Below are 12596 nucleotides of genomic sequence, written 5' to 3' on the forward strand. Positions count from 1 at the left end.
ATCGTTCTTTAAAAAAAAACTTCTCACAGTATCCAAATGTTCTGGTTCACTAAACGTTGAAGGTGTCCTGTGGCACCAAACCACACTGGTTCTACCGGGCCCAACCACCTGAGCTGTATTTACACCTCAGGTGTTGGCGTCTGTCATCATTCTGACATCACAGGTGATAAATGCAGAGTAAAAACAGCAACATCACCTCATGATGTGGCCGTGACAATCAGTCATCCACTACACCTAACAGGGATGTGATGGTGAGCTACACAGGGGGGGGGGGGGGGGGGGGGCTGCTTCCTTAGCTCAACAAAGTGCACCACCTTAGTGCCATTGGGGGGGGGGGGGGGGTGTCACCACAGCCTGGACTAACCTGTTCACTATTCCATATTTGAGATCATTAATAAAAAGTGCTGTGACAGAGAGGACTGTCCTCCGGCAGCCATCAGATGAGTCCAAGGGGCCGGCTCCGCTCAGAGCGCCGTGTAGTGCTGACCAGTGGAAGACGAGCAGCGGTCACTGGAGGACACAGTACTTCTTATAGTCCGACTCAAAGTCTTCATCCATGCTACTGGTGTCAGCCATCTTCTTGCCGTCAATCTTTGGCAGGAACTGGGAGTAGTCGACTCCCTGCTGCTCGTAGAAGAGGATGTAGGCGGAGTCCGTGTCGATCTCTTCAGAATGCACTTCCTGTTGCGACAAAACGGCAAAAACAAGAGTAGCGTGGGTACTGGAGCACAAGCGTTACATCAGATGCAACTAACATCTGTGAGCGTGACTACTACTGCCCTGAGTTGTCATCTCGGTGGTGAACACCCAAGTTTGCATTTCAAGATGAACAGAAAACCAATCAGAGACATGAAACAAAAACATGAATAAAAGTGTTTCACATGAAGACACACCTGGGCTACACATCAAGTTGAGTGCTAACGGAGCAGCAGGCTGAATGCCCCTTTCCTCTAAATACATCCCACTACGTGCTTTAAAAGTCCGATGGTGATCGAAAACCCCTTGGTAGGGCTGGGCGATATGGCAAAAATAGAGTATCACGATATTTCCAATATTTTATCACGATTTCGATTTTATCACGATTTTTTATCCATGAATACCATAACTTCAATTGTGTATTAAAGAAGAGAAACATTGAATAAATAAACATTTATTCATATAAGGGATAATCAACACAGTGCTAACACACTTATATTTTAAACTCACACCAGAGATGATAAAAGCCCTGAGAGAAACAATTACAAAAATCAGTTTTTCTCGTTTTTCAAGTAATTGAACATAAATTAAAATCGTAAACATATTTAAAGTGCAAACATGTCAATTGCAAACGTATTGTGCAAATGTTAACTTGTTCAAAATACTATGTAGCTCCCAGTTGCTCATGTAGTGGATAGTTAAGCTCAAACAAGGCTCTGATGTGCGGCTGGACCAGAGATCGCTTGTGGTAGCAAAAAACTGCACATTCTGAATATTTTCTGCAACGCTCACTTTGCATTGAGCGTACATGCGTGGAATGGCGGTGCTCGAAAAATACTTGCGGCCGGAAAACTCGTAGCGCGGATCCAATGTTTTTATCATTTTCTTAAATCCCGCTCCTACGAGTCCTACTGTTCGCACGGGACACAAATCTTATACCAAGTGGTACGTCACTGCATCTGTCACGCTGTTCCATCGTCTGCTGTCTCTGTCGTGGGGAGTGGGTTTCGTGTGTTTCTGTTAGCGTTTGCTGCCAGGAAGAAGCACTAGCCGCTGCAGCCGCAGGCTTTTTCGCTTTAGCTGCCAGCTGACTCTCATTGTATTGTTTGGGATGCCTTCTTTTCAAGTGATTAAACAAGTTTGTGGTGTTGCCATCACTTACCTTGACGCTCTCCTTGCAAATGACGTTTCGCTGCTCTTTGTCATCTGGTGAAAAACCAAACCAGTTCCATATAATGGACGAGGCGTTCCTCTTCGGAACGAAAACCTCGCTGTCGCTATCAGCCGCGGCCGAAGCCATGTTTGTTCACACACAGGTGAAAACAAGCAGGGCACTAATAAATTACTATGACTCATTCTGATTGGTTAAGGGTCAAACAAAGGCGTGTCATTCGCCAGAGGTAAGTTCCCTTTTCATTCAGAGGCAGAATTTCAACAGCAGAGCTGTGAATCGTGATAAAAAGGTCTCTCAAAAATGACAGACCGTCAGATGTGTGGATCGTAAAACGGTCTAAAATCGTCATATCGCCCAGCCCTACCCCTTGGTCAGTGGCAGGTCCACAGGCGGAGGAGGAAAGCAGAGGGTTACAGCACCAGACCCGATCAGAAGGATGGGACCAGCTTTGGACTCCAGAACAAAACACTTCCTACGAGTGTGGGTTTTCATCAAGGTCATAAATAAATCTGCACATGATGAAGTCTTTGAGCTAAAGCCGATTTTTGCTAACAGTGATTCGGTGAGATTGTTAACAGCATTTATCTGGACCTGAGTCACTAAACCAGTTGATCAGGTCATCTCAGCTGTGAACCTCCCCAGCAGGAGCTGAAGGTTTCGGTTCATACAGCTAAGAGGACGTAAAAGAGAACACCCCAGCGCTGTCCCTCACCTTACAGCTGCTGTCGTTGTAACAATACCACTTGTCGTTGGGGTTTTTGGCATACGTCACATAGTGGCCCCCTCCCATGATTCCTGAATGGCACTGTAGGATGAAGCAGAGAATCAGTGAGGCGTGTTGGGACTCCCTCATCGCTCAGCAGCTGTGAGAGGACTTACTGAGATTGCATAGAGGTTGTAGATGGCGTCCAGAGACATGTTGTCCCTGTGCTGTGGCAGCGACCCATCAGCGTCGGCGCTGCTCTCTATGCTGCAGTCTGAGCCCATTTCGTTACTGTCTCCGTTCATCAGGACGACGTCACACTGGCTGCTGGATGCTTCGGTGCCGCAGGATGACTCTGACGCCAACTGCTCTGTCGACCCGGTAAGACCCGCACCTGCTGCCTCCACGTCTGCCAGTGGCCCACTTTCCCTGGACTCCGATTGAGAATTAGCAGCTCCCTCCAGGTTCTCCTTGCTGTTGGAGAGCCGATGTTTGCTACCAAGCTGAGGCAGACGTAACCGGCCCGGTCTGCGGCCACCTGTCTTTGGGCTGCCGGAGGGGCTGCTGGTCCGGCTGAGAGAAGGTGCTGATCTCCTGCTGGAGGCAGGCGACACTGAGGAGGAACCAAAGGGTTACAGCCGGGTTCACTATGCCTCTTCTATATAAAAAGTAGGTTTCACATTCACACAACAGAACCATTTGCTTTAAGACAGCAGTGGTACCTTTGGGTAAGTTGCAGAAGCCAGCTGGAGCAGAGATGGAGGACAGGTTGTCCTCCCCGACTCTCAGCAGGTCTTCGCTCTCACTGCAGGAGTGGAGGGAGTGATGATCCCGGTCTCTGGGAGCCAGGAAGGCGCTTGGGTCAAAATTCTCCCGCGGGAACTTGACAATCTTCTGAGACTTGATCCAGCGACCGTTAACGAACTGGAAGCGCTTCAGGTGGACAATCTGGAGAACACAAGTTCTACTGTTAGGTAGAACCTAAACACAACACTGAGTAGAGGTCAGATATGAATGTTGTGGAAGAACATGTTTCCTTTGAACATAACGAGGCTGTGTGTACTGGAGAGCTCCATCGGGTGAACTCGGGTGTGATGAATAGGAACCAGTTGGTTTATATTGTGATTTATAAACACTATAAATCCAGTTTGAGCTGGACTCTAAACTGGTTCCTCTAAAATCTGAAGCTGTAGACCAGTAGCCCACTGACCAGGATGGGCGGGAGCCTCCAGAGGTCCAGCTTCTTGGTGGCCAGCCGATGGGTCTTACACTTGGAGCAGTAGTAGAGCTCGTCCTCCCCCAGCTCCTCTTCGCTGGTGAAGGCTTTCAGACAGCTGTCCAAGCTGATGGGCTCAGCCTGAGCTCGACGAGACTGCTCCACACTGCAGTGCTCCTCCACAATCTGCAGGGAGACCACAGAGGGAGTTAGTCTGGGGTTCCTTGAATACTTGGGACAGACACCAGTAGCTTCACAGGTAGTTTCATACAGATTGCAACGTAGACAAGGCCATGTATTTGTCCACGGCCTGCTTCATCAGTGCCACCCATGACTCCAGGAGGAGGAAATAACGAAATGTCTCCTGATTCATCTGTATCCTTATCAACTCCAAGGTCGCCTCACAAGACATCTCTACAGGAGACGAGACTTTCCTCTAAATCCCTTTTAATAAAAATATCTTACTCTGGCTCATAAAATGATTTATTTACTTTACAGGTTAATAACAATTACATTAAACAATGAATGTTTTATTTGAAGTGTTTTAATAATGTCTTCACTGCTTCACCATAACGAATGAATCAACGCAAATGTTTATCATTTCATTCCTTATTTCAGATCTTAAATACACCAAATGGTTCTACTTGTCGGATTCAACAATGACTTCTTGACAGTATATTTACATATTAACATTACTATATTAAAGGGACTTTACGGAGTTTTGAATTTTTATGCTCGCGATTGCCCCCTCAGGCCAAAAGCGTAACTGCAGCTTCGATAGTAGGCTCGTGCATGAGGCGCACATGCTGTACGTGCACACTCCTTAACAAAAGTAACAGCTGAGACAGTCCTGTGTGTGTGTGTGTGTGTGGCCCGGAGGACAGAGGACAGGAGAACACGCAGCTAATTAATTAATTAATTTGGTTCTGTACCTTTCTCTTCAGCACAGCTGACAAAGGTTTATGATGGGTCAGTCCTCCTGCATGCTCAGATCATTCCCTTCCCTTGCATGAAAAATTGTTCCAAAATGAAAGTTGAACCCACATCTTTTTTATCTGTGAATTCAATGCCATTCAGCGAGTCTCAAATAAATATTTGGGCATCTTACTGTAAAAAATATACCATTAATGTAAAAAATAAACTCTAAATAAACTAAGTTCACATCCAGAATCGGACCTGGGTCTCCTGCACGAGAGTCAGACATCTTACTTGGTGAGCTAAAGCACCAGTGATATCTTTTGTATCTGTAACATTTATATCCTTGATGACCGCTGAAACAACGTTGAAAGAACGGTTCAGAGCGAAAATGGCTATTTTGTTGCTAATTTGCAGGAAACATCTAGAAGAAAGTAGCTAAGGGTCCTCAGAAATGTAGCTAGATTCATCACTAGGCGTTAGGAACAGCAACAAAGTTGCTGAGTTGGCACTACCTCTCTCTCTGCTGCTAAAGCTACTGATAGCAAATGCTACTGGCTATGCCTGAGCGTGAACGCGCATGAAGCAGCCTGCTCGACCCGAGCATCTCTCTTTTTCTGTGATTTTACAGAAAAACAGGCAATCACAGTAAAAATGCCAGGGCTCATTCTACAGGACCAGGGCATTGCAGGAGAATGTATGAAGAAGACATTTATTATTTCTATGCATGTTTTGGCTGTCAAACTTCCATAATGTCCCTTTAATAAATGACTGTATTTACTTCATATTAAATGAAATAGTCCTGCTCCAAGTGTTTAAGGAAGGAGTGATGTCTAAGGATATTGTTAGATTCTAATTTGTTTAAATCTATAAACAACATTTAATAAAAGAGGTAACACTTCCTCTAAAATTCAGTTCCAGCAAGCTGTACCAGTTCGACTAAACTGGGTCAGTAGCATTTGAGCCATCCTGTCCAAGGTCAGACTCTCTTTGCAAAACTGCAAAAATCCACCAGAGAAACAACTCCGACGTGAAACGTCTCACCAGCAGACCCTGAGGCCATCTCTGGCCAGCTGATGCAGATTCAGAGAAATACAGCCTTTGACATCCACAAGTTAAACTACTCGCTTGCCGAGAAGACGTTGGGCCAGCAGGATCACTGAGAACCCTCATCACACTGATCACATCACATACAGGGAGTGCAGAATTAATCGGCAAATGAGTATTTTGTCCACATCATCCTCTTCATGCATGTTGTCTTACTCCAAGCTGTATAGGCTCGAAAGCCTACTACCAATTAAGCACATTAGGTGATGTGCATCTCTGTAATGAGAAGGGGTGTGGTCTAATGACATCAACGCCCTATATCAGGTGTGCATAATTATTAGGCAACTTCCTTTCCTTTGGCAAAATGGGTCAAAAGAAGGACTTGACAGGCTCAGAAAGGTCAAAAATAGTGAGATATCTTGCAGAGGGAGGCAGCTGTCTTAAAATTGCAAAGCTTCTGAAGCGTGATCATCGAACAATCAAGCGTTTCATTCAAAATAGTCAACAGGGTCACAAGAAGCGTGTGGACAAACCAAGGCGCAAAATAACTGCCCATGAACTGAGAAAAGTCAAGCGTGCAGCTGCCAAGATGCCACTTGCCACCAGTTTGGCCATATGTCAGAGCTGCAACATCACTGGAGTGCCCAAAAGCACAAGGTGTGCAATACTCAGAGACATGGCCAAGGTAAGAGAGGCTGAAAGACGACCACCACTGAACAAGACACACAAGCTGAAACGTCAAAACTGGGCCAAGAAATATCTCAAGACTGAATTTTCTAAGGTTTTATGGACTGATGAAATGAGAGTGAGTCTTGATGGGCCAGATGGATGGGCCCGTGGCTGGATTGGTAAATGGCAGAGAGCTCCAGTCCGACTCAGACGCCAGCAAGGTGGAGGTGGAGTACTGGTTTGGGCTGGTATCATCAAAGATGAGCTTGTGGGGCCTTTTCAGGTTGAGGATAGAGTCAAGCTCAACTCCCAGTCCTACTGCCAGTTTCTGGAGACACCTTCTTCAAGCAGTGGTCCAGGAAGAAGTCTGCATCCTTCAAGGAAAACATGATTTTCATGCAGGACAATGCTCCATCACACGCATCCAAGTACTCCACAGCGTGGCTGGCAAGCAAGGGTATAAAAGAAGAAAAACTAATGACATGGCCTCCTTGTTCACCTGATCTGAACCCCATTGAGAACCTGTGGTCCATCATCAAATGTGAGATTTACAAGGAGGGAAAACAGTACACCTCTCTGAACAGTGTCTGGGAGGCTGTGGTTGCTGCTGCACGCAATGTTGATGGTGAACAGATCAAAACACTGACAGAATCCATGGATGGCAGGCTTTTGAGTGTCCTTGCAAAGAAAGGTGGCTATACTGGTCGCTAATTTGTTTTTGAATGTCAGAAATGTATATTTGGGAATGTGGAGATGTTATATGGGTTTCACTGGTAAAAATAAATAATTGAAATGGGTATATATTTGTTTTTTGTTAAGTTGTCTAATAATTATGCACAGTAATAGTCACCTGCACACACAGATATCCCCCTAAAATAGCTAAAACTAAAAACAAACTAAAAACTACTTTCAAAAACATTCAGCTTTGATATTAATGAGTTTTTTGGGTTCATTGAGAACATGGTTGTTGTTCAATAATAAAATTATTCCTCAAAAATACAACTTGCCTAATAATTCTGCATTCCCTGTATTATATTGATTTTTATATACTACACTTGTGTCTCTGTCAAATTATTGTAAAGTGTTGGTTCCCTGGCATACCCAAACTACCTAGTTTCATCAATCAAATATTAAATGTTCAATCCTATTGATAATCCATAATTTTATGGAATATTACATTTTAATGAATACCTTTATATTTAATCAACAATCTATTAAAAGTAACCACTTACAAAACCTTACAAGGTAAACCTCTGTAAAACACCTAGGAATGCAGGTCTATTGATGTCTAGTTGTTGTTGTTGTTGTTGTTGTTGTTAGCCTCAAGGGCAACATGCCGATTATAACTTGTTAGTCGCTTTGGACAAAAGCGTCTGCTAAATACATAAACTTAAATATTACTGATGTACTTATTCCTGATTTAGGCCCTTTGACTTTAAATAATAGAAGCAATAATTCATTATAACTATTATGGTCCTGATGTTGGTATAGCCTGTAAATATTTGTCTGTGGGCCTACTTTAACTTCCTATGAGTGCTGGCTTTTATCTGGTGTGTGTTTTACCCTCTCCTGGGAGGTTTGGTAGCGGAGGTGCAGGGCGGTGGGGTCCCAGTCCACAGCTATGTAAGCATTCCCAACAGATGCTCGGTCGTCTGTACAGTCTATGGTGCAGCCTCTGCAGAACCTGGAAACAAACATCCATCCATCCATCAGTCTGGGGGCAGGGCTTAAACAGCGCTGGGAGTAACGAGTTATAAAACTAATTAGTTACTGTAATAAATTGCTTTTTGCTTTCCAGCCAATCAGCCAGTTTTAAATCCTATTGAAAGCTTTCTTCTTAAATTTAATGAGGAAATAATCACAAAAAAGAAATTTATCTCTCTTTGTTATGGGAAATTATTGTCTTTGAATTTTGTGACCACTGATAAGGCCAGGGTTCGGTGGGAGACCGACCTCAAAGTTCAGCTTAGTACAGAAGCATGGTCCAAAACTTTTAGATCTGCCAAGAAATTGTTTTCCTGTAACAGACTCCAGGAAAGCCATTACAGAATTTTACATAGACTCCAGCGAACGCCAGAGTTTCTAAATAAAATTCATCCTCAGATTTCTCCTCTTTGTGTAAAGTGCAATACGGGTGTGGGGACATATTATCATTGCATATGGCAATGTCCTTTAATTTTTAGATTTTGGGAAAATATTGCTATAGAGCTTCGCTCCATATTTCATCAAATGATCCCACTGAACCCTGTGCTGTTCGTTCTGGGTCTGTCTATAGAAGGGCTCTCTCTGTCTTCTGTACAGATGCTCTTGTTAGGTAAACTTTTACATTTAGCGAGGCGATGTGTACTGTTTCAATGGATTCGGATACAGCCTCCCACTGTTACACAATGGTACAGAGAAATGTTTAAGGTGCTGCCAATGGAGCGCCTCAGTGCCGTCATAAAGGGCAATTGTAATGCATTTTGTAGGACATGGCAGCCGTTGCTTGATCACTTACCTCGTGACCTTGCTGTGTTATTACATAAAGGGGGGTCACATTTTGCTTTTAAACATCATGATTAATGTCTGCATCCCCCCCCCCCCCCCCCGTTACTTTCGCTTGACTTCAAATGTGACACACTGTACGTATTTTGACACAGACATATATATATTTGTAACTCATGTACCTGTATATGTTTTTCCTTTTCTTATTTGTATCTGGCTGTGCTGATTTGTAGTTATTTGTGTTGTTCTAAATACTTAATAAATCATTGTTTAAAAAAAAATTGCTTTTTGCTGTAACGTGGTAATGTAAAGCATTACTGGAAAAAAATATGGTAATATCTTACTCTGTACAAATGTTAGAAACGTGTGTTACAACGCATTTTAACCTGGAATCAAGTGGTGGGGTTTCTGTAGGGTTCCAATTCAAAGGAAGCTAAAAAAAATAAAATAAAATAAAAAAAAACATCCAGTCTCCACCTATATTGCCTTATTTCTATGGACTCTCAGCGCACCGGGACTAATGAGATCAGAGAGCGTTGATGGGCCATGGGCTCCCGGCTGCCTCCTGCGCACGCCGCGACCACGGTTACATACTCAGTCACACCACCAAAAGAATAAATAAATAAATAAATAAACAATCGTTCATGTCCACTCATATTCTCTGGTACGTTCTCTTTTGTCTGACGCACTTTGCCTCAGTGGAGCTCAGTTATCTGCGCCCTGGTGATTTCACCTCACTGCTGCGGGCACGCTACTTTTGCAGTGGGTAGATCCCTGAACTGCTCAGTTCAAAAGTTGCTCTTGATCGGAAAAAGTAGAAGATCCAGAAGGCAATTTTACAGGAGAATTGAATGGAGATGCGGGAAGAGAAGAGACAGACATAACAGGAAAACGGTGAAATAAAAAAACGAGGGCTTGAAAAGGAAAAAGTAGGTAGATTTATCCCACAACACATTTTTAACACAAAGCAATCATTTATAAACATGTAATATTAAAATATTTGAAACAATTCAGATCACTCAGTCCCACATACAGGGCCGTATCCAAGCATTTGGGGACCAAGGAAAAATGGGCATGAACACACATACAAACACACCAGCTCCCCACACGCCCAGCGTGCCAAGTGTACAGTGTGTCGTTGCATTTATTTAATAAAAAATCATTTTCTGGGGTCCTGGCCAGCTTTGGGCACTTCCATGCCCAGGGGCAATTATAACCTGGGCCTGATGAAGGTGGCCTGCAGAGTAAAATGTTTTGCTCCTGCTATGTCTGTCTAGATTTGCAACGCTACACCAGATCAGCAGAAGAGAAATGTCTACGCAAAATGTTTCACTTCCTGTAGTTAGAGCAGAGATGAGTGAACCTGCAGCTGATCTAACATTCTCCAGATGGCTACGCACCTGTTACGTTTGTGAAAAGTAGTAATATAAAGAACACTGTGGTCAAGTGCTCTTGGAGAACAGTTATTAGATCCGACTGTTTTTAACCACTGCCCTAGCTCAGTCTATTACCACATCGCCTCCTACTGGATGTGCAATGAGCTGCATCATGAACTACATTTAAACTGCCAAATCCATCTTTGCAGGTATTTTAGTCTGAGTAATTCAAAAGTAATGTAATGCCTTACATTTTAAAATCAGCAATATTGTAATGTAACAATTTACTTTAAAACGAGAGTAACAAGGAATAAATAATGCATTACAGTTTTGAAGTAACTTGCCCAACACTGGGCTTAACCAGAAGAATCTACTGGGATACTCCATCTGACTACCGAGCGGTTTCTCCACACTTCTGCTTCTTACCGGTACCAGGGGCACCAGGCGCAGGAGTTCCCATCCTTCCCAACGACTCGTAAGGTGAAAGGGTACTGGTAGCCCATGCTGTCGTCACTGTGGGTGAACACAAGAACCACATCAGTGTCTCACAGGTCCCCCGCTGGGAGGACATGAAGTGTTGAGCTAAACAAAATAAATACAACTTCCTCCGATGCTTCTAGTTGTTTACAGGAGCGGATTTGTTTATTTTCTGAAACTGAGGCCTGAGATGGTAATGTGAACTGGACCAATGAGAAGAGTCTGGTACCAGTCCTGGGCGTGGTTGCTGGCCTCCTGCGGGGGCAGCGGGCTGGCGAGGCGAGACACTTGGATCCAGACGGCGTCGTACAAATCCTTCTTACTGGTGTGGACGGTACAGGGAACAATGAGCGGCATTCCAAACAAACTGGGTCGGTTCTTCTGAGACGACAGGAAGTACAGCTCTGTACGCATCTGAAAGGGTGTACATAAGCACGTACAACGTGTCAAGTGAAAGGAGAGACTCATGTTTGTGTGAAAACCATCACTGAGGGCGCATGGGTAGAAAGAGCTCCTCTGACTTCTCACCATCTTCCTGTGCATGGCGATGATGTATCCAATAAAGGGGCTCTCCTGCACAGGTGTGATGTGTCCGTTAGCAACCCCGTTCATCAGAGGGGAGTCTGACCTGGAGGACACCATGGTGACAGGTCCTCCGTTGGGGATAAGGATGGAGTTATTGGCCAGATGCCCGTTAGCAGCAGAACCATTGGCTGTTGGGGTGATGTCTGATGAAGCAAAGGAGACATTTTTAAAAGGACAAGAAAAAAAAAAAAAGCAGCAGTTTGTCTTCATACCGAGCTGCTCTGAGGGGATGGGCTCACCTGTCAGCGTGGGCGAGCTCAAAGACGTTGGTGAACCCGGTACTGGAACTTCAAAGGCACACAGGAAGCCGTTGACTGACAGGCGAACCTTCTGGTTGTCCTGAGGGAAGTTCTGAAACGTATCAGACAACATCAGTTCTGCTGCCTTCCTTCTGCTTCAGTCTCACACTGATGGATTTTTATTTGTTTGTTTGTTTGTGGTGAAGGCAAGAAATGTGATTTATTTCCTCTCAAAGCGAGGAGAAAAGAAGACTAGAGGGGGCATGTTGGAAGCATGTTGTACCCTGATGTTGGAGGCATGGACCTCAGCCAGCAGGATCTGCTCAGGCTTCAGGATGCACAGCTCACTCAGCTGTTTCTTCAGCCCAGTGTACTTCTCATCCATGTTCAGCCTCAGCCCGTAGCGCACCGGCGTGGAGCCGTCCAGTTTAATGACTGCAACACAACACAACCTTCTGTTTTTGCTCCCTAAAAAGGTTTCAGGTAAAGATGCTCTCCTCCAGCTTGCTCACCAGTGATCTCCAGATGCATGGAGCTGTCCATGGGCAGGGGTAGAGACAAGAAGTTGAAGGGGTCAAAGCGAGCGCTGATGTGACCGCAGGTCTTACACTTCACCTGGGACTTAAGCTGACCGTGAAACAGATCCACCACAATGGAGCGGTTCCTGCGCAGGTGGTTCTCCCACGCCTGCAGACAAGAACGTGAGACTCTGATCTGAATCAAGATAGGCAGGTGGATGGAACCTGGAATAGTCATTTTTGTCATCAGTGTGAACTCTGACCTCAGATGCCACCTCCCAGTCTGGCCGACCATCGCTGTCCTTCAGCTCCACATAAGGCTTCTCATGGACTCTGTTCAGGTCTTCATGGAGTCCATCCAGGAGGAAGGCCAGGAGTTCCTGAGAGTCCTGCTGCTGGAAGCCATTGAAGCGTGGGGCGTACTTTGCTATCGTCCACTGAAGAAGAAGCAATGAGTGATTTGAAGCTAAGAGACAGCAGCTAAACGCCAACAGGAG

The 12596-nt window shown here is 44.7% G+C and overlaps 1 protein-coding gene across 4 annotated transcripts in view; it reads right to left on the reverse strand.

Annotated features, from left to right (window-relative positions):
• Nucleotides 1–358: 358 nt before the first annotated feature.
• usp32 (ubiquitin specific peptidase 32) overlaps nt 359–12596 on the reverse strand; it is a 60681-nt gene continuing 48443 nt past the window's right edge. For all 4 annotated transcript variants that reach the window (XM_054743431.2, XM_054743430.2, XM_054743429.2 and 1 more), the window contains exons 22-34: nt 12363–12536; nt 12094–12268; nt 11865–12016; nt 11582–11693; nt 11286–11485; nt 10987–11171; nt 10707–10793; nt 7984–8104; nt 3784–3975; nt 3296–3521; nt 2750–3186; nt 2583–2675; nt 359–681 (exon numbers count right to left, since the gene is read on the reverse strand). In XM_054743431.2, the coding sequence (XP_054599406.1) occupies nt 508–681; nt 2583–2675; nt 2750–3186; nt 3296–3521; nt 3784–3975; nt 7984–8104; nt 10707–10793; nt 10987–11171; nt 11286–11485; nt 11582–11693; nt 11865–12016; nt 12094–12268; nt 12363–12536 (2328 nt within the window). In that variant the 3' untranslated portion in view covers nt 359–507. The remainder of the gene's footprint in view (nt 682–2582; nt 2676–2749; nt 3187–3295; nt 3522–3783; nt 3976–7983; nt 8105–10706; nt 10794–10986; nt 11172–11285; nt 11486–11581; nt 11694–11864; nt 12017–12093; nt 12269–12362; nt 12537–12596) is intronic.

This window comes from Nothobranchius furzeri, chromosome 13 (genome assembly GCF_043380555.1).
Source record: "Nothobranchius furzeri strain GRZ-AD chromosome 13, NfurGRZ-RIMD1, whole genome shotgun sequence".
NCBI classification, from domain to species: Eukaryota; Metazoa; Chordata; class Actinopteri; order Cyprinodontiformes; family Nothobranchiidae; genus Nothobranchius; species Nothobranchius furzeri.